Source organism: Ovis canadensis, chromosome 3 (genome assembly GCF_042477335.2).
Source record: "Ovis canadensis isolate MfBH-ARS-UI-01 breed Bighorn chromosome 3, ARS-UI_OviCan_v2, whole genome shotgun sequence".
Classification (NCBI taxonomy): Eukaryota; Metazoa; Chordata; class Mammalia; order Artiodactyla; family Bovidae; genus Ovis; species Ovis canadensis.
Window position 1 is genome coordinate 225,750,671 of NC_091247.1, and position 20,925 is coordinate 225,771,595.

Genomic DNA, 20,925 nt, shown 5'->3' on the forward strand with positions numbered 1-20,925 from the left:
GTGTGTCTGTACTCCCCAAGGATTCATACACAGAACAGACCTTGTGGATGCTCCACATCGAATCCCAGCTTAACACTGTTTTGCTGATAGGATTTAGGAATAAAAATGAAGACACCCTGAGAGTCATATCCAGGCCATCCTGAAGGAAACCAACCCTGAATACTCATTGGAAGGACTCGTGCTGAGGCTGAAACTCCAATCCTTTGGCCACCTGATGCAAAGAACTGACTCACTGGAAAAGACCCTGAGGCTGGGAAAGATTGAAGGCAGGAGGAGAAGGGGACGACAGAGGATGAGATGGTTGGATGGCATCACCGATTCAATGGACATGAGTGTGAGTAAACTCTGGGAGTTGGTGATGGACAGGGAGGCCTGGCGTGCTGCAGTCCATGGGGTCCAAAGGAGTCGGACACGACTGAGCAACTGAACTGAACTGAACTGAACGTCCATCTCTGATTATGGGCAGGAAACCTCTCTGTTTTCAGAGCATCCTAAGGTGGCATGCATCCACCTGTGTGTATCTTTGCCTTTTCTGTTTAGGAACTTAACACGTTAGAGAGGCTGCAGGTTCAGGCTTAGAGCCAGTCAGAGCCCCTCCAGGCTGGAGGATTCATGCATGTCCAGTTCAGTTCAGTCGCTCAGTTGTGTCTGACTCTTTTTGACCCCATGGATTGTACCACGCCAGGCTTCCTTGTCCATCACCAACTCCCGGAGTTTACTCAAACTCATGTCCGTCGAGTTGGTGATGCCATCCAACCATCTCATCCTCTGTCATCCCCTTCTCCTCCCGCCTTCAATGGATGTTAGAGGAAATGTTTTTCGGATCGTCACTCGATGATGCTGCTCAGGCCAAAGTCCTCGGGCAAGGACCAAGGGGACCACGGGTTCCACCACACACTGTGTCTGGCCTCCTACTCTGCCAGGGAGCAGGGCGAGCAATCACCTTTTAAGACCCGTGAGGGATGACACCCGGTGGAGCCAGGAGACCCCTGGGACCACCAGACCAGCTCCCACAGGTGTCTGCTAGCATCGTCCTAAGACCACACTTCCTTCCTTGTAGGGACAGACTGGTGGTGGCAATGAGGCAGTGTGGGTGCGAGGCTCTTCCAGGGGAGAGGACATGGCCAGGCCATGGTGTGGCTGCGACTGTCAGAATCCTGGGGAAAGTGTAAAGATAGGACCCGGACTGGAACCACCCCCTCAGGGGCCCTCTGAGCATCTGCACATACACTTTATGGCCACAAATACATGTAATTTGGGGGGGGGGCTCCAAAATCACTGCAGATGGCGACTGCAGCCATGAGATTAAAAGACACTTACTCCTTGGAAGGAAAGTTATGACCAACCTAGATAGCATATTCAAAAGCAGAGACATTACTTTGCCAACAAAGGTCCATCTAGTCAAGGCTATGGTTTTTCCAGTGGTCATGTATGGATGGGAGAGTTGGACTGTGAAGAAAGCTGAACACAGAAGAATTGATGCTTTTGAACTGTGGTTTTGGAGAAGACTCTTGAGAGTCCCTTGGATTGCAAGGAGATCCAACCAGTCCATTCTGAAGGAGATCAGTCCTGGGTGTTCTTTGGAAAGAAGGATGCTAACGCTGAAACTCCAGTACTTCGGCCACCTCATGTGAAGAGTTGACTCATTGGAAAAGACTCTGATGCTGAGAGGGATTGGGGGCAGGAGGAGAAGGGGACGATAGAGGATGAGATGGCTGGATGGCATCACCGACTCTGAGTGAACTCCGGGAGTTGGTGATGGACAGGGAGGCCTGGCGTGCTGTGGATCATGGGGTCGCAAAGAGTCAGACACGACTGAGCGACTGAATTGAACTGAATAGTATATTTACTTTCTGGATGAATTGAAATAGGCTCTTGTTGAAAAAAAAAAAAACAGCACTGAAATATTATCAAAATATTATCCCCAAATTCCTTATTTGGGATATTTAAACTAATGTACTTAGCAACATATAGATGCATTTCACTGGGAAAGTTATTCATGAATTACTCATAAACTTCATGGTCTTTATTACCCCTAATTTTCTTGAAAAATAAAAACAACGTTTTTCAGAACTTACTGTAAAGCAACCATTTAGAGGTCTGAGGTTTTTCAGAGAACCTCCAAAAGCAGTTCACAGAAACTGATTGTTACCCAAGATTCTCAGAACTGGCCCATGGCTATGCAGGGTGGAGGCTTGTGCCTAAGACCGCGGGAATAAATTCTCCTAGATGTTTGCAGCCACTGATTTCCACACACGCTTTTGCATTCCCTTGTTCCTCATTCCTTCGGTCACGTTTCCCCACATTGCGTGTCTAAGGGTGTGCATTTCTGACTTCTCCCATCATGTTTCCCTTGCAAATAATAGCTCATCTAGATCTAGGCTGTACTAAGTGATAACCACCAGCCTGATTCTTTAAATCGGTTCTCCCAAGCTATTGCTAGGGAAGCCAATATTGAAAAATGGTGTTAAGTATGCTGTGCTCAGTCGCTCAGTCGTGTCTGACTCTTTGCAACCCCATGGACTGTAGCCCACCAGGTTCCTCTGTCCATGGGAATTCTCCAGGCAAGAATATTAGAGCGGGCTGCTATGCCCTCCTCCAGGGGATCTTCCCAACCCAGGGATTGAACCCAGGTCTCCTGCATTGCAGGTTGATTCTTTACTGTCTGAGCCACCAAGGAAGCCCACGAATACTGGAATAGGTAACCTAACCGTTCTCCAGGGGATCTTCCCGACCCAGGAATCGAGCCGGGGTCTCCTGCATTGCAGGCGGATTTTTCACCAGCTGAGCTACCAGGGAAGCCACAAAGTACGCTACACAAACCTAATTAAGTATGATCCTCTTTGTAGACAATACATAAAAAGAAGTAAAATGCCCCTGGACCGGGAGAGGTCAATTCAGCTGTCTCACAATGTATCTTGACTATCTGTCACAATGCCACTCACAGACAGCATACCTACAGCTTCATGAGGTTGACCGTGTGTCTCATACAGAAGTCTGACTCACGGTGCCACCCCAGGCCCTCAGCTAACTGCCCTGCGGGGCTCTGGACTGTAACAATGAATGACTCCCCAGGACCCTCAGCGAATGATGCCTCCTTGCAAAGCCTCCGAGGGTAGAACACGTTCCGAGAGACGTAATGATATGACCCGGTGAAGCGGGCCGCGGGGGCTCTTGGCCCCATCCCTTGGGACTGGGCAGCTCCCGTGGTCATCAAAAGTGTGCCCCTCACTTTGGGAGATGCGGCGAATAGTCCAGCCTGGGGCGTGGCATGGAGGGTAGCTGTGGTAACAATACCACCTGGAAACTTCTTCTGGGCAACCAGGGGAGTCTGTGCCTGTGATTCTGAAGCTGGATTCACAGCAGAGGAGAGGTGGGACAGTCATCATGGAGGCTCCAGGAGAGAGCGGCCTGCGCACTGTGGGCGTGGGAGCTGGGGGGACCGGGTTTCCAGGTCCACCCTGGGAATTCTTAAATCACAGTTCTGGAGGACCTTCCAGGACCTTCTAGGAATGCCTGCCGTCACACCATCTGTCTCCCCACTCCAGGTCTACTGGACAAGCCCTGGTGGCCCTTCCTGCAGCTGTGACTGAGAGATGACCAAAATGGAGGCTGAGAATTAAAAAGAAAAAAGAAATGTCCTCATATTCCTAGAGAAAGCCTATACCTGATAGCTCTGGTCACCGGTAAACACCAGCCCTCACACGACCCTCGTTATCAGTGGACACGCCTCGGAAAGCCTATCAATCGATGACAACCAAGGTCAGCCAACTCTTGGCCAGTTCACTGAGCGCTCAGGCTTCTGAGCCTAGAGTCAACCCAGGCTCCACCCCGCAAAGGCGTGCTCCTCAGACTGACACCCCCTAATCCTGCCTCTGACCAACACAACCCCGTGAAAGCTCTTCCCCTAGACTCTAGACAAAACCAGAGGATTTGCTTTGCTCAGCAAGACCCTGTCTGGGCAGCGGGGCAATTCTTCCTGAAGTGAGCAATAAATTCAGCTGTTTGGCTTCAGGTACCGAGCGGTGGCATCAATTCTTGGACACTGTCCCGCATCCACTCAGCATGTGCTGAGGGCCCACGGCTGCCAGGCTCTGTCCCAGGTGCTGGGAAGACAGCAGTGAACAAGGCAAGCAAAAATACACGCCTGCGTGTGTGGAGTGCATTCAGTGAGGACCGACTGACAGCACCCAGCAGGCACCGTGATGAACACAGAATGGCTGCCTGGTGTGAAGTGCCACAGGAGAAAAAAGGCGAGGGCAGTGTTGGGAGGGGGCACAGAGTCGGGGCTGGCTGCTGCTCTGCTCTGGGTTTGTGGTCAGGTAGTGCCCCCCGCCCTGCCCCACTCAGCAGACTCTTGCAAGGAGTCGAGTCCTCCAGGCCGAGAGAAGAGCCTGTGCACATGGGCACTGGGCCCTCGAGGTCAGGGAGGCCAGCGTGGGCGGTGGGGGAACGGTGAGGGTGGAGGGTGAGTGGGGGCGTGGGGGTGGGTAGCAGCCTCTGGACCGCTCTAGGAAGCCTGGCTTTGCTTCTGCATGGAGAGGACTCACTGGAGGGCTCTGAGTTGAGAGGGATGAATGCTGACTTAGATTTAAAAGGCTTAACTTGGGACTTCCCTGGTGGTCCAGTGCACTAGGAGACTCCCAGCTCCCAGTGTAGGGGAGGGAACTGGTCAGGGAACTGGATCCCACATGCCACAACTAAGAGTCTGCGTGCCACAGTGAAGGCTGAAGATCCCACATGCTGCGACTAACACCCAGCACAGCCGAATAAATACAGGACTCAGTGATGAAAAACAAAATCAAAGGCTTAACTCTGGTGGTCCAGGGGATGTGAAAGCATGGCGGGACAAGGCCCTGAAAGCTGTGTCGGGGACATAACCCCAGCATCCAGGACAGGCCCAGCACCCAGGACAGGCCAAGCTCCCAGGAGAGGCCCAGCATGCAGCGTAGTCAGTATGTGTTTATGGAACCCGTGAGGCGGGGGCCTGCCCCGCACTCAGCCTGGAGGGGCCTGGGCCCCAGAGCCCACCCGCAGAGGGTGCACGAAGCCCTGCTCTCCAGGAGGCCCTCCTCGCCAGACACCGCGGGGCCGGCGGCCCTGAGCAAGTAGCCGGCTTGCAAAGACCCAGGTGCGCCCCAGTCCAGGCTCCGGTGCTGCTGCACCTGGGTAACCCACCCCCCGCCACTAGCCTCCTTGGAAGGACAAGGCGGGGGTGCAGCCGAGGCCCCCACACTGCGCTCCTCTGCGCGCTGACTCACTCCTCCTGCGTCAGCACACGCTGACCCCCGGGTCTCCGTTTCTGTGCCCCAGGCTGACACCCAGTGCCCCCCCGCACCCCGACCCTTGCTCCAGCCTCCGCCCCATCAGCCGGCCGCGAGCAGCAGAGCGCCTGCCCAGGAGCACCCACCCCCGGCGCTCACCCACGCAGTCCTTGCGGTTCCAGTGTAGGCGCCTCCCGGGGGGGCAGACGCACTCGTAGCCGCCCTTGGTGTTGACGCAGCCCTGGTCGCAGCTGCCGTTGCTCATGCTGCACTCGTCCACATCTGGAGGCACAGGCAGGCGTCAGGGCAGGAGGTGGGCTGGACGGGCACCCTTGGGGCCGGCAGGGCAGGACACGCCAGGGTGGGAGGCCGAGAGTCCCCGGACCCTGACCCTCGCCTGAGGCTCTCACTGGATGCAGACAAGAGGCTGCGCGTGACACACACGTGAGCTCACACACATGTGCACACACACATACAGACAGACACACACAGGGCGTGTGACACACGAGCTTGCACACACACACATGCACACACAGACACACACAGAGAAACACACACACACGGCGCATGACACAGACACGCATACACAGGGCACGCGGCACACACATGAGCTCGCACACACACGGGCACACACACACATGGGCACACACACACAGGGCACACACACACAGGGCACGCGACACACATGTGAGCTCGCACACACACACGGCATGTGACACACAAGAGAGCTTACACATGTGCGTACACACACACAGGGCTCCCACAGACACCAACACACATCCTCCCCTAGGAACCTCAGTGGTTTGCTGAACTTGGGCAGCTGAGCCCAGACTCGGGGCAGGGCAGAGAGTGGCACAAAACAGAGCCGTCAGCAGGTTTGGAGGGGCCGGGAGTGCCCAGCACCGGTCCCGGGGGCCTGAGGCCTCATCCCAGTGCGGGTCTTTGGACGTGCCCTTCCCAGCCCGTTCCCCCTCCTGCAAGGGCCCCGGGGCCCTGGGAAGTCTCCCTGAGGCCCTGCCTTCTTTTGGGCCAAAGCTCTGTGTGTGAAAGCTGGTGCCAGGCTTTTGGGAGTCCCTCCAGAAAACCGCAGCTCCCCGCAGCACTGGCTGTGCCTGAGCCCACCCAACTGCTGCAGCTGCCCCCCGCGGGGAAGCGCGGCTACCCCAGGTCACAGGACAGGAGGAGACACGGTTCACCCCCCGCTAAGCCCGTACGTCTGGAACCCTCCCTCTCTCCACATCCCTCCCCAGCCTGCTCGAGCCCCTGGGGCTCTCACTCCCGCGTCCGGAGCCGTGTCCCCATGGGTGCTCTGGCTTCCACTCTCCTAAACACAGGGTGGTGGGAGGGCTCTCCTTACACGAACTTGAACTTACAGGTCACATCCCTGCCTTGACCCTCCAGTGGCTTCTCCCGGTGCTGAGAATAAAGCCTCAAGGCCCCTGGGGGCTCACGAAGCCCTGGGTCCTCTCTGCACCAGGCACTAACCCTTCCCTCATGGGGCTCTGGCCCCACTGGCTGCCCCTCGGTCCCTCTGTGCTCCCTCTGCCTCAGGGCCTTTGCACATGCTGACCCCTCTGGCCCGTCTCCGCTCTTCCTGACTTCAGTACTCCTCCTTTGGGGCCCCCCATTGACCTGCCCCTCTCTGCTGTCAGCACCTCCACTGGAGTAAGCCGACTGTGGTGCTCTGTCCCGGTGTCCTCCCTGTCTGAGTCGGGTTCCCCAGAGGCTGTTGTTTCCAGGCCAAAGCCCACAGCCTGGCTGAGGCCTGGCACCCCGCCTCCCACCCTCCCACCTTGCCCTTGGCTGAGCCCCTCTGCCCACCAGGCCCTCCCAGGCCCATCCAGAGTCCAGGTCGGGGTGCGGCGTGTGGGGCGCAGTGTGGGGGGCCGTGTGGCCAGGCGCGTGCCTCAGGGGGGAGGTGGCCCGGGCGGGCGAGCTGCAGACCTCCGCAGTGGGTGGTCCCGTAGAGCGTGTAGCCGCGGTGGCAGAGACACTGGAAGCTGCCCGGGGAGTTGATGCAGCTGTGGTCGCAGGCCCGCTCGAAGGAGCACTCGTCGATGTCTGTGGGGCCACAGGGAGAGAGGTCCGGGGGCAGTTTCAGGGCGCGGCGGGAGGCACGGCCTCATCACTCAGAGGGACATCTGTGCACAGTGGTCCCGGGGCTCCGGGCTCAGTGCAGAGCCGACTCGCGGCAAACCTCAGACCTCTTGTCCCTGCCCGATTTTCCATTTTGTCCCCATGAACTTCATGGTCCTGGGTTAGAGGCCACCTCACTCTCTTTTCTGGAGGTGGGCAGGGTAGGAATATTCTGAGTAGAAGGGATTATTCTGAATCCTTGCTAATAAGGATTAGCTCACATGCCGGTGTGACTAGGGTAGGTGTTTAATCCACACCGGCAGGGAACCGACAGGTCTGCCCGAGGAAGAAGCTGAACGGTCACCCCAAGGTGTGTCCAGAGAAACTAGGGAAAACAGCACAGATAGAAAGGGGGCGCTGGTGGGGCAGATACCACCTGTGAAGAGTAACAGAGTAGCCTTGATAGGAGGTGAGATTTGATTCAGACCCCCTGGCAGCCTGGGTGAAAAGGGAAAGAGGGAGGGTCACAGAGGGCCTGTTCCTGGAAGGGAGACATGAACCTCAGGTTCACAGGAGGCAAGTCTGTCCTGGCCACAGTTCTGGGGGAGACGGGCCCCGTGGGACAGGTGACAGGGCTGACCTGCCTCTCCTCTGAATGTGCTGCTCACGTGACCACAGATGTCCTCATGACACACGTGCGTTTGTAATAACACTAGCTCAAGGAATGAATCACTGTGGGAGCTCAAGGGAAGATGAGGTTCCTTCCGGGGTGGGGGGAACTGGGAAGGCCCCCTGGTGCCTGTGTGGGAGGGGCACTCTGGCAAAAAGTGGGGGGACCTCAGAAGATCCTCTAGTACCTGTGTGGGAAGGGCACTCTGGGCAAAGGCTGGGGGTGGGGGTGGTGGCAGCACCCGATCCCCAGTGATTGGGTGGGGCTCAGGGGGGCTGGGGTGCCCTTCCCAGGGGCCCTGAGTGCCAAGCAGCCAAGCAGAGAAGCCTAGACCACTCCTTGGTGGAGCTGGGGACCCAGGGGTTGTGCTGGAGCATGGCCGGGGCCAGAGCCCAGGCTGTGGAGAGATGGCTCAGGACGAGGGTGGAGGAGACTCAGCTGGAGCCCCGAGTGGCCCTGTCGTGGCCTCCTCCACGCCCTCTGCGCCCCTCTCACAGGGCAGCGGGGATGCAGTCGAGGCCACTCCCTCATCCCTCCGGAGAACACAGCCAGGCACAGAGAAGCAGGGTGCCCGGGAGCCTTCTCGGGCCTGGACAGATGCTGGGCTCCCAGGGGGGCCCTCGTGGCCCGAGAGGAAGTCGGGGCCAGGCTGCCTGGCCAGGAATGCGGAGGCTGAACCCTGGGAGGGCAGGTGACAGGCTCAGGTCACGTGAGCAGCCCCAGGCGGGGCTGGCCCTAGACTCGCCCTCACCAGCCCCTGCTCCCGCCTCTCCTGGGGCCCTTGGGGGGCTGGGGTGCACATCCTGGGCCCCTCAGGGCCTCGTCTGAGCGGCACTAAGAGTGGGAGCCTCAAGTCCATGGGCGATGCCGCCGCGTGCACCCTGTGACTGCTGGGACCCTGCAACAGGGCCACAGCCGTTGTCGGAATCCGGCCGCCGTCCCATCCCCACCACCGCCAGCCCTCCGTCTGCACCTTTCCCGGAGCCGTCCCCTTCTCGATGGGCTCCCTGTGGTCCTTCAGGCTCCCCCAGCCCCAGGGCCACTTCCTGGATGGGCTGACCTCCCTGGCTCCTCTGGGAGGAAGACATCATCCTTCAAGCACTTCACTCCTGTCTCCCCTGCCCATCCTCAGGGCTCTCACCTGGGCTGTGATCCTTGACCTCTGCCCAAATCTCTCCTCCTGTTACCCCAGATCCTAGCAGGTGCCCTGGGGGACCTCAAGGAAGGACTGGTGGGGAGCGCCTGCCATTTGTGACACCGTCCACCAGGGGGCATCAGCCTGCCTCTGAAGCCACTGAAAGTGGCCTGGGTGCTCGGGGACTGGGGTCAGGCCGAGGCGCTGAGCCCTGCTACCTACTCGCTGGACGACCTGCCCACGGGCTGACCCCTCCCCGAGCCTCATCCGCCATCCTTAACAGGGAGGGCTTGGACTGGAGGCTTCTGATGGCTTCTGAGGACCCCTAGGGTCACAAAGGAACCCTCACTCAGGGCAGAAAAATTACGGCCAGCCCCCCAGGCCCAGCCCAGACAGCAGACAAGCCCCAGCCCAGGCTACCTCCCCTCCTGGGGGCTGGGGTGGCCTGAGACGGGAGGGGAACCCCATGGGGATGAGGGCGGCTCACCTTGGCACGTCCGCTCGTCGGTCAGCAGCTTGTAGCCCTTCCGACAGCCACACTCGAAGCTGCCCACGGTGTTCCGGCAGAAGTGGTCGCAGCCTCCGTTGTTGACCAGGCACTCATTGATGTCTGCGGAGCCGGGCAGGGGGGTAGGGGAGGCGAGGAGAGCGGGCTGGGGCCCCCAGGGGCAGGCAGGACCGAGGCCCAGAGCCGCCCTTCCCTAACTGGCCTGCTGCCCACCTGGGGGGCTGCTTCGGGTCCCCAGCTGGGCCCAGGAAGGGGGCCTGGCTCACAGCTGCGGGGGGTGGGTGGAGGGGAGACCCCGCTCCCCCCGGGGACTTGGTGAGCCTGGCATGTGTGTGCAGGAGGGCACGGGGAACTCGTGTCTGCTGTGCCCAGCCAGACAACAGGGTCAGTGACGCCCCCCACGCCCCTCCATTCCCAGAGGTAGGCGGGCCTGGAGCAGATGGATACTGCCTGAGAGCCGTGACTCCGGCTGAGCTGTCGGACCCCTGGTCCTCAGCTCCCCGTCTGTGAGAACAAGGATCAGAAGCGCCCCTACTTGGAAGGATAGCATGAGAATGAAATGGAATCGCATCCCCAAGGTGCTGGCCCGACCAGCTCTTTAAAAAGTAGGCTTTCTGCTCCGGCTTTACAGACAGGGAGACCGAGGCTGGGAGGCAACTGGCTCCAGGTGTTGTGGGCGTCCGTGGGCTGTTCACTTCCCAGCCTGGTTCCCCGCCCTTCTCCTTCCCCATGTCTGCCCGTGGTTTGAGCTGTTTCTTCACTTGGCATTTCACAAGCGGTGGTGGCACCTGGCAGTCCCCTGGCATGACCCCTCCCAAGCACCCCTAACCTGAACCCGCGTTTCAGGAACAAAGGTGCCTAAGGAGGGGTTGATGCCCAGGAGGAAGCAGCCGGACCCTCTGGAGGTCGTGGCACCTAGCAGGTACCACTTAGTGCTGGCGAGCAGGCCAAGCGCTTTCTGGCAAAAAAGTCACTCATGTGATGGTCGAAACAACCTGGGGCCAGAGTCCCCACTTCACAGCGGGGAGGTCACAGGTCGTGAGCCCAGCCCCAGTTGCCTCCAAAGACAGGCCCCTCCAGTGTGGCTCGCTGGCCCTGCAGCCTCCAGAGGAAGCAGGCATCAAGCTCAAAGCAAGGGCCTCTCCAGGACCGAGGCTCAGCCTCTGCCGCCCTCTCCTGGGGTGAGGGGTCACAGGACAACTGGGGAGGTTCTGCCTAGAAGCCTCTGGCAGGAGACCAGAGGCACCTCTTGGCTCTGTGACCCTGGGCAGAGAAAGGTACCTCTTTGAGCCTCAGATTCCCCATCTGCAAACTGGGCTGCTAACAGGCACCTCTCAGCATCATTTACTGTGATCGAATATGCAGAGAGGACCCGCCTCCTTAGGAATGACCCTATTCCCACTCTGGTCCCCACCTGGGCCTGTCAGCTGTCATAGCGAGGGGTTGTCATAACAGCCAGCCAGGCTGTGGGAGGTGTGTCTGCTGGAGGCCCTGGCTGGTACAGCGGGTTGCTTGGGGGTCACATTGGGGGAGCACTAGTCCCCAGCTCTAGCCCCAGATACGGTGAGGGGGCAGTGGGCTTGGACAGCCCCTTGGCCTTCATTCTGACACGCCTCTGCTTCCCTCCACCTCCCGCCTCTTGAAGACTCCCCTCCTGCTCCCTGTGCGCCACCCAGCGCTGCCCGCCGCGGCCGGAGGCCCCCTGTCTGGCTGCAGAGGCTCGTGGCCTCCCCTTGGCTGCCTGGCCTGGCTGCCAGGCCCTCCTCTTCTCTGCACCCCTGGCTCCTGCCTAGGCAGCACCCCCTTCCCTGGAACAATCTCTCCAGTTCGCTGCCCTCTTGTCTCGGGACCTGCCCTCGGGGGAGGAGAGTTGGCAGATCAGGCTCCCACGCGGGGCCCCAGGGCCCATCAGGAGGCCTGTGCAGAAGCGCTGCCCAGGGCGAGGCCCTGGGAGAATGAATGAATGGACGAGTGAATGACTGAAGTCAGGGGGCAGAGGAAAGGGTGGGGTCCTGGCCACCAGGTGGAACATTCACTGCGTCCCCCACTGTTTGAGCATCAGTGTATGTGGGGGAAGGGGAGGGGTGAGCTGCAGGAACACGCGGTCGGACGACTGCGCCTGTCCCCCTCCACCCATCCCACCCAGGGGGCACAGCTGGGCACCCCTGGGGCCACGTGGGTGAGGGCGTGGTGTGGGAGCAGAGGGAAGGTCCGGGAGCGGGCTGGCTCACTGTGGGGCAGCTGCTGGGCGGGGCCTGTGGGCAGAAGGCAGGTGAAGGCGGGCTGCAGACAGGCAGTAGGGGGCAGTTCTCCTGGACTGTTTTGGCAGGTGCTGGAAGGAGGGGCTGGTGTCCCCGAGGGATCCAGGCTCCAGCTCAGGGAGTGGAGGCCCCAGACCTTCCTCCTCTCAGAAGGGCCAGGGAGCAAGGTGCCCGCTTCCCCGTATCTGGCAGGGCAGCACCCAGGGCACCTTGAGGTTGCAGCCCTGCCCTGCCCACACTCTTCAGACCAGCAGGGGTCGGGGGCAGTCCTGCGGGGCCCCCATGGCCTGGTCTTTCAGGCAAAGCGCCTTCACCTTCCACGTCTGCCTCCCCTGCCCCTGTGACCCCCAGCCAACAGGGTTTTCAGTTCTGAATCTTCTAAGACCTCCAGCTGTTGGTCTTGCTTAACAACAACCATCTTTTGGCTTCCAGAAAGCACTGAACATTTGGTATCTTCCTCTGGGCCACTGCCAAGACCAGGGTGTGCATGCTAACCGAGGAACAGGATCCCCCCCTCACCGCCCCCAGCTGGCCTGTCCTTGCTGAGCCCCTGCACCCTGCCCTGGTCCAGCCAGGTCCTGGGAAACTCAGGCTGTAAGCTCAAGGCTCTAAGACACCAAACCCTGAGGTCTTGAGGTCAACACCTGGCTTCTAGGGTTCCCTGATTTGAAGATGTTACAATAGTCGTATTATGCAGTTCTGGACCAGCCCCACAAGCCTTAGATTCTAACATGCAAGACAATGTCCAGACTGCCTTCTTCCACCTCCACCGACCCCCGGCCCAATCCACTGTCACCTCGAGCCTGGGCGTTGCCACACTGCCGCTCCAGACCTTGCCCCGGAGCACCCGGAGCCCCCGTCCCCTACGCGTCAGGGACTGTCTCAGAACAGAAGCCCGGGCCACACTGCTCCTGCCCAGTAGCATCTCAGGATGAAGGGCCAACCCCTACCCCCAGATCTGGGTGCACTGGCTGCTTTGGGTCCTGGAACCCCTGGCCTCTGCAAGGCAGTCATGAGGCCAGGATTAGAGTCTCCTCCTCTGGCCCCCTCCCTCCCCACCCCTGGTCCAGGCCAGGCCCAGCCTCGCTCTCCTGCCACACGGGACTTCTCTAGCCAGTGCCAAGGGGTCTGTGATACATGCGTATCTTGGCCACCTTTAAACGTTAAACTCTGTCTTCTTCACTCAGTAGAAGACCCCTGGGCACAAGGAATCTCTGCTTCACTCACCGGTCTGCCCTGCGCCTGCACACGGGAGGAGCTCATAAAACCTGGGGCCTGAGTGACTCCAGGGCAGTGGGAGTGAGGAGGTCTGGCTGAAGGTGAAGGGGCAGCTCTGGTTAAAGGGCCCAATTGTTTTAAGAGGAATCACAGGAAACATGGACAGGGGCTCTGACTGGTGGGCCTGGGGCTGTGTGGACAGCTGCCCTCCCCTGTGTGGACGTCCCCTACCTCATGGAGGAGAATGGATGCCCTAGCCTCATGGTGGAGGAGAACGGATGCCCCACGGCCCACCATGGATGGGCAGGGGGTGGCACTCAGCACCCCCTGAGTGCTCCTCTCAGGCCACGTGACTACTGAGGCTCCTGTCTGGTCCAGACAGGTCGGCTCCCAGCGGCGAGCTCCTGGCCTTGTGTCAGGACTGAGCCTGCTCCACCCTCAGGTCCTGCAGGGGTGTGGAGGAGCCCGATTCTACCACCTTCTGTCCAGGCTCCAAGGGCAACTGGCCAGGCCTACTGTAACGCTGCTGGGCAGCGAGGATGGCCGGGTCTGGACAGTGGAGCTGGGCCAGGCCTCCTGGCACCAAGCTCTTGTGCAAGGCCTTAGATAGCCTGGCCTGCCCACCCACCCACTGGGAACACATCTCACTCTAAGTGGGCTGAGCGGGGGCTACAGAAGGGCTTTATTTTCAAACAAATAGGTGCAAGAACTGTTATTTCTGTCAATAATCACTAGGTTCTTCCTGGCAAAGTGGCTGGGGAGGAGAAGTCATACCCCGTCTATTTTTACAGGCCTCAAAAAAGCCCATCTCGGACTCCTTAAGTCACCCTAATCCTCTGCTGTCAGTGTTTTCACCCACTAGGGTTTTGGATGTTCAAGTTCCTCTCCCCTTCCACGCTGGCCTCCAGGCCTGCCCACTTCCTGGCGGGGTGAGTCAGAGAAAGCTCACTCTTCTCTGGCTTCTGGCAGCCAGCAGACCAGCCCATTCCTGATCCCCCAAGCCGTTTCTGATCTTTTTTCATCCTTAGTCCTTCAGTTGAGACCCCCGCCCCCGACCTCCCCTCCTCCGGGGAGGGGGGTGCACAGTGTCCTTTTTTTGTGTAGCGTAGACAAGAAGACCATCCTGTCCTGGTCTGAGCCCTGTGGCCCACCTCCCCCCAGGTCTGCAAGACTCGCCCGGCTAAGGTGAGTGGCCGCTTGGCTCCCAGGAGGCCACGAGGAAATTCTGCCGGCCCAGGAAGCCCCAAGTAAAGGCACCCAGCTTGTTCAACCGGGGTGCAGCCACGTTCTTTGACATCAGAGCCCCACTTAAGCCTGTTGATATTCAGTGGAACCAGGAGCCCCTGAGCCCCATGGTGGAGCGCTGGGCCCGACTCCTTCTTCTCAGCCTCTCTGACCTTCACCGCTGCAGCCGCACGCACCTGCACCGCCTGTCCCGCTCTGGGCCGGCGAGGGGGCCTGCCCGCACTCACCTTTGCACGTCTTCCCATCCGGCTGCAGCGTGAACCCCACCGGGCAGCTGCAGCGCACACCGGTGGCTGTGTCCTTACACGTCCGGTCGCAGCCTCCATTGTTCACTGCACATGTCTCTGAGGAGGGAGACAGGAAGACAGGGTCTCAGTCTCCTGGGACAGACGCTGCCTGCCTTTCCCCACTCGTGGGTGGGGAGGTCTCCTGAGACCGGAGACCTGAGTTTGAATTCTAGCCGTGGGGGCCTCTCTGAACCTCAGGTTCCCCATCTGTCAAATGGGAGAATGACACCACCCCCGCCTGAGATGACGGCGGGTGGGCAAGCTTTGCAAACTGCCGGAGGCTGAGCCCACAGGGTCAACACCACTAGCGGGGGCCAGTGTTGCGATGGGTCTGGCTGGGAGTTAACCGCCCAGGGACAGACTCCTAAAAACCTTTGCCTTGCCTGGATTCAGACTCCAAATCCAGACTGGCGGTTACTGGGGTTCCCAAGCTCATCTCAGTCGTGGAGTGGTTTGGGCCCTGGCCATGGAGATGTGAGGGGAGGTTCCCAGGGTCCACACACCATCCATCACCTTGATGAGGCTCTCAGCCCCACATCTGTTCTCACTGAGCGATAAGCCAGAGGTGTCTGGTTTTTGTCCACTTGAAGCTAGTCTAGTGATTTTTGTTTTTCTTTTTTCTTTTGCAAATTCAAAGGGGCTGGAGTGGCTGGGGGCATCACGAAGGTCACTGAGCTCGTCGCGCGGTGAGAGTGAGCCTCCCCTGGCCCAGGGAAGGGGCTGGCACACCCGGGTCACTGGGGCACACGGAGGAGCCTAGTTGAAGTCTGGGTTTCTTCCTGGGCAGCTGGCGCCCTTTGGTCCTGTGGGAACTGTGCCTGAGCGGGCGTCCCTCTCCTCTGTGCGGCTAGCAAGTGAGGTGCTGAGGGTGTCCGCTCGTATAACCGGAAATCCCCTGCCTGCTGTAGCTCCCCCCGGGGGGCCTGGCCTCAGTGGGCCTCTTCCCTGAAGCTTCTCCCAACCGGTTTATTCTGTCTGTCCTTCCGTGCTGTCTGCATTCCTGCAAGTGGCCGTCGGCTCTCTCCAGGAGGAGCTTGGGGATGACTGAGTACAGGAGTCCCTGTTGCTAATGCCTTTCCTGTGAGCTTCACCTTTTGGCGGAGCAGGGAGAGGAGGAAACCCAGCTTTCTCCCTGCGTGCGTGTGATTCTGCGGGGCAGCGACAGTGGGGCTCATCCTGAACACCCTGACCTCAGGGGCTGTGCCCTGCTGGGGGCCACTAGACCTGCTCCTTGAGGCTAAAGTCTACACCATGAGAGAAAGAGCTGTGACGGCTACTGAAAGGCCAGTCTCCTGGCTCTGACCCTCCCCAGCCTTTCGGCAGTGTCTCCACACAGCCCGGCCCCCAGCTGGCTGGGTGAGACCGTCCTCCTCCTTGCTGTGGAGTGTGCTGCCCGCTGCCTTGGAGGCCTCCTGTCTGCTCACGGTTCAAGGCCAGCTCACAGGCTGTCTACACAAGGAGCCTCCCGAGGCCCAGATGCAGAAAGGAGGCCCTCACCCTCCACCCTGCTTGGCTCACACAGGCTGACATCAACGTTAGCAGGGGCCGAGCTCTGCACCGCGTACACCTGCCTGGGCCCTCCCGTCTCCCCACCCACCTGCCTCCTGGGGCCAGTGGGTGCGGGGCGGCCAGGGGGCGCCTCTGACTCCGTCATTCTCTGAGTGACCCAGGTAGTCCAGACCTTGGGGCTCCATCCCAGCACCCACGCCTGGCGGGGGACGGGAGCCTTCTGTCCCCAGGGCCAGGTGGGGGTCAAAGAAACCCCACCCTCAACAGCACCCAGCCTGGGGCCCAGCCTGCGGTAGCCGCTTAACAAATGCTAGTTTCCTCTCCTGAGGTTACAGAGGGAAAATCCCGCTTCCTGCTCTCCAACCCAGAGCCCAGGTACCCCCGCCCCTCAGAGCCTTTCTTGCCCTCAGAACCCCTTTCTGGAGAGAGCACAGACAGCCTGTTTTCCAGGCACAGGTGGCCAAGGCCCAGGCCCGGGAGAGGCAGGGGGGGCACGGGGAGCAGGGAGGGGGCGCAGCTGGGAGGCCTCGCGCGGTGTCAGCGGGAGGACGCCTGGGTTGCTCCACGGTGGTGGAGGTGGGACGCGCCATGGGCACTGCGGGCTGTGACCCTGAGAAACAGACCCCTCAGTGGTCCCTCTCCTCCAGACCACTGCCCCACTCGCGGCAGCCAGTGCCTTGGGGCTCACATGGTAACGCTAAGAGCCGGCATTCACTCCGGGCCTTCTCTGCTGGGCCCTGTGCCGGGCGGGGAGCGGTGAGCAAAGCGAGCGGCCAGCCATCAGCCTGCCCACGCAGGGACCTGCCCCTGCCCCGTTTCCGCCGTGCCCACCCAGTGTCCTGAGGTTCATGTACACTGTTGAGCGGGAGACATACGGACAAGATGCCAGCAAGGCACAGCCAGGCCTTTGGGTGAGACGGTGGGGGCCGGGGACTGACAGGCTGGCCTGGGTGCGACTGAGATCATCCCGGGGGGTTTCCAAGCAGAGGCTACCGGGTGCTCCGAGGGGGCTCCTGGCCTGGGTCGCCCTCAGGCCCCCTGTCTCCAAGCGCCTCAAAGGACAGCCTCACCCCTCTACGCCCCAAGACCAGGGGCAACTCAGCCTGTTGCCAGGCCGCCGCTGCCTCAGACGCAGAAACCAGACAGCCTTGTCTTCCCCCGTGACTACAGGCTCAACCCAGCTGCAAAGGGCAAACGGCGGCAGCAGGCTCTCTGGCCCGGGGAGCGGCTCTGGGTCAGCAGCACAGGCCGTCTCCTCCGGCTTTCACCCACCTCCCACTGGCTCCCAGGGGCCAGAAGGAGCTGGCATCTGAGGGCGCCTGCCCTGTGGTCACATCTCACCCAGGAGCGCACACTGCCAAGGGAGGCTGGAGGGTAGGTGCAGGGAGCAAAGCCAAACCCCAAACCCTAGAGCGCCGTCCCAGAGTCTCGAGACTTCCTGTTGGACCCTTGAGCCCTCTGCTCTCTCCTTGCACTTGCCTCTCCAAGACAGCCACTGGGTCCTTCTAAAAGCCTCTCCTCTCCACCTGGAAGGGCCCATCCCGGGGCGCCGCCCCATGCAGCTAGCATCGTGCCGTCTCGTCCTCCAACCTCCACGGCCTCGCAGAGCCCCAGGAGAGGGGGCGCCTTTTGCAGGTGGAGGAACCGAGGCTCAGAAAAGTTGGATACCTTTTCTAGGCAGGATTCTAGGCATGATTTGTGGGACCCAGGTGAAATAAAAATGAAAGGCCCTTGATCAAAAATCGTTAAGAATTTCAAGACAGCCGAGCACTCAGCCAACCGTGGGCCCTTCTGAGGGCAGGGCCTGGGGGCAGGGGGCCCGGGTCACACAGCACAGCTGGTGGCCCCAGTGCCTGGCCTCCTCGCCGAGAGAGTGGGGAGAACTCTCACCCCACAGAGTTGGGTTGGCCACTGGGCCGGGGGAGGCTGAGCCTGGGGTCGGGGACTGAAGTGGGAAGGGACTTGGGGGTGAACAACCCTCTCCAGCAGGCAAGAAAACCCAGATGGGTTAAAAGGGCAGTGTTTAGTCTTTCCCTCGGGAGCCCTGCTTCAAGCCAAGCCCTGTGACAAGCCCAGGACACAGAGTGGGGCAGACACCGGGCAGCCAAGGCGGTCGCTCAGCTGGACCTGCCACTCAGCCCGGGCAGGGTTTGACACGAATGGACGGTGGTATGGCCCCTCAAGTTGGCACTGCCTGCGTGCACCACCCTAGGTCTGGGGCCAAGTCCAGCCTGAAGGACGGTCTCAGCCACAGTGTAGTGGCTGAAACAGAAGCTATATGGGGGCAGAAAACACCACTCCTGACGCTGGTCCTGTGGGCTCAGGCAAGTCCCTTGACACCCAGAGAGGCTCTGAGCAGGTGAGCCAGGTTTGGCCTGTTGACCTACAGAGACACTGCCAGCCCCGGGTCTGCCCTGCACCTTGAAGGCCTCATCCCGGTGGTGGGAGCAGCCCAAAGCCCCCACTGAGATGTGTCCAGCCTGTTGGGGCTGGCCTACCTGCCTTTCTGCCCCCGGGGTCCCCTGGAGCCCGCCGTGGACTCCCTGCCCCTGAACGCTCTCCCTCAGTTGATTCCTGAGCCCTCTGTGGCTCCAAACACTTTGGGGTAAAAGCCACACTCCTGGGCAAGGCCCTGACATGGCTGCTGGTCTCCCTTGCTGCCCGGTCACTCTATGTGCCTGCCCTCCAACCCCCCGGTCACCCTGTAGCCCGTCGTGAGCACTGGGGTCCCTTGCCAAGCATCACAGTGAGGCTGACCTTCCTCACGGGGCCCGCCTAGGCCAGGGTGCTGGGTGCAGCCACCCCAGAGTGCCCGGGCCTCTGCGGGGAGCTGGGCCCTGGAGCACAGGCTGGTGTGATGGTGACGGCCAAGTGTGGGAGTCTTTGGGGAAGGGGGCTCAGGGCAGCTAGGAAGCAAGTGATGGTGGAGGCCAGGACTGCAGGCTCACATGGGGCGGCTCGCCGTAGGGGAGGTTTCTGTCAGTAGGACTGTCTCCCCGGAGGCACCAGGTGGGTTTGTGATTCCAGGGGCAACTCCCTTCCCACGGGCCTGCCCGGAGGGCGGGGGTTTCTCACCAGGGCTCAGAGGGCAGAATCTCCTGGACTCAAGGATGGCACCCTGTGGTCTGTGGCAGCCCGTGCGGGGGCACTGAGGGCAGGGGAGGGCTGGCCAGGAGTGGGGTGGGCAGACCTGGGGAGGTGCCTTCGTCTGGTTTGCGGGATCTCGAAAGGCCCAGAAGGACACTGAGGTTTTGTGCTAAAGCGGGCAGCAGGGCTCGCCGTGGCAGCAAGCCCCTCCCCAGCCTGTGGTTCCTGCCTCAGGCACGGGGGCCCTGCGTGCGGCCTCTCGCTCGAGGCCCACCCTCAGGAGGGAGGGCTCAGGGCCACATACCCGCCATACAGAAGGCGCGGGGGCTTGGCGAGTGGAAGCAGCCCCAGGAAGGTCACAGGTTGGTGACCGTCCCTTGGAGCCCTGCTGCCCCTCCAGCCAGACTTGGTCCCCAGAGTGCCAGGGAGCCAGGTGCCAGGCCCTCTGGTTCTGCCCGGCTCGCGGGGGAGCCGTGGGCTGGCCCCAGCCTCAGTTTCCCTGCCCGAGGCCAGCAGCGCCCTTGCTGCCTCTTCTGACCAGCCCTGTTGGGCACCCTGCTTATCCCTCTCGTTTGACCTCTCGATGTTATAAGTCGTCACGTCCCACCTCCTTCCACTGGCCCTGGTGTATGTGTGCGCATGAGTATGTGAGCGAGACTGTGGACGTGCGTGTGACTAAGCTGAGGGCAGGAGCTCAGAGCCTCGCCTGGGACCCCCGCTGACCAGCAGCTGGCTGCACTGGGCATCAGCTCAGGGACAGGGGTGAACACAGGTTCAGGGCCCAGGGCTCAGCCCAGGCTGGAGAAGGGTGGCTGCCTGGCCCTCAGGTCCCACCCTCCATCTCCCTCCAGCTGCACCCCGCTCCCTGCTGAGCCTGACCTGGGGATCTGCCTTGTGTCACCCACCCCCCTCACCTCGGGTCTGCCTGAGCCCCTTCCCACAGCCAGGCTCATCCAGGCTCCGGGTCCCGACCTCTCTCTCCGGGCCAGACACCTGCCTGTATGAAAGAGTGGGCAGTGAGGTCCTGCTCCTCCCTGGGCACCTCCTCCAGGAAGACTTCATCCCTGCTCTGAGCCAACTAGCTTCCCCAGGGCTCCGGCTCTGATCAAAGCCCTGAGCAGTGGTGTCCCCAGAGGCTATCAGACCTGTGCCCCGTCAGGGGCTCCCTCCCAGACTTGTGACAAAACAGGTGCTGGTGGAAGAGGGACAAGCTGTGGGGACAGGGGTGGCGGGGAAGGTCCAGTGAGGTCTGGACAAGCCTCTGCCTGATAGAGCGCACCGGATGGCCCTGGGTGCAGAGTGGCAGGCGGCACGGCCCGTGGACGCAGGGAGCCTGGGACAGGCTGCATGTGCAGGGCCCGAGGGGCACGTGGAGGTGAGAGAATGTGTGGATCTGGGATTCGGTGGGGGCAGGGGGTCTGGGGCGCAGGTTAGTGAAAGGACAGGGGCCCTTCAGAGGGCAGGCTGTAAATGTGCCTTCAGGAGGGGCGAGTCCACCCAGCTGGCTGCCGGGCCTACACACCTGAGCTTTATCTCAAGCCTCCGGCCTGCTGTGCTCCCGACTGAGGGCCCTGGACCCGGAGAGTCCACGGGCCTGTTGGCCCACACGTGGCCTGGGCTGGGTCTCCTCCCCACCCAGGGCTTGACTTCGTCTGCAGAGTGGGG

The 20,925-nt window shown here is 60.8% G+C and overlaps 1 protein-coding gene across 4 annotated transcripts in view; it reads right to left on the minus strand.

The window, feature by feature from the left end:
- SCUBE1 (signal peptide, CUB domain and EGF like domain containing 1) overlaps positions 1–20,925 on the minus strand; it is a 124,195-nt gene that overhangs the window by 20,571 nt on the left and 82,699 nt on the right. For all 4 annotated transcript variants that reach the window (XM_069581731.1, XM_069581734.1, XM_069581732.1 and 1 more), the window contains 4 exons: positions 14,605–14,721; positions 9,633–9,755; positions 7,209–7,325; positions 5,424–5,546 (listed from right to left, as the gene is read on the minus strand). In XM_069581731.1, coding sequence (XP_069437832.1) covers positions 5,424–5,546; positions 7,209–7,325; positions 9,633–9,755; positions 14,605–14,721 — 480 coding nt within the window. The remainder of the gene's footprint in view (positions 1–5,423; positions 5,547–7,208; positions 7,326–9,632; positions 9,756–14,604; positions 14,722–20,925) is intronic.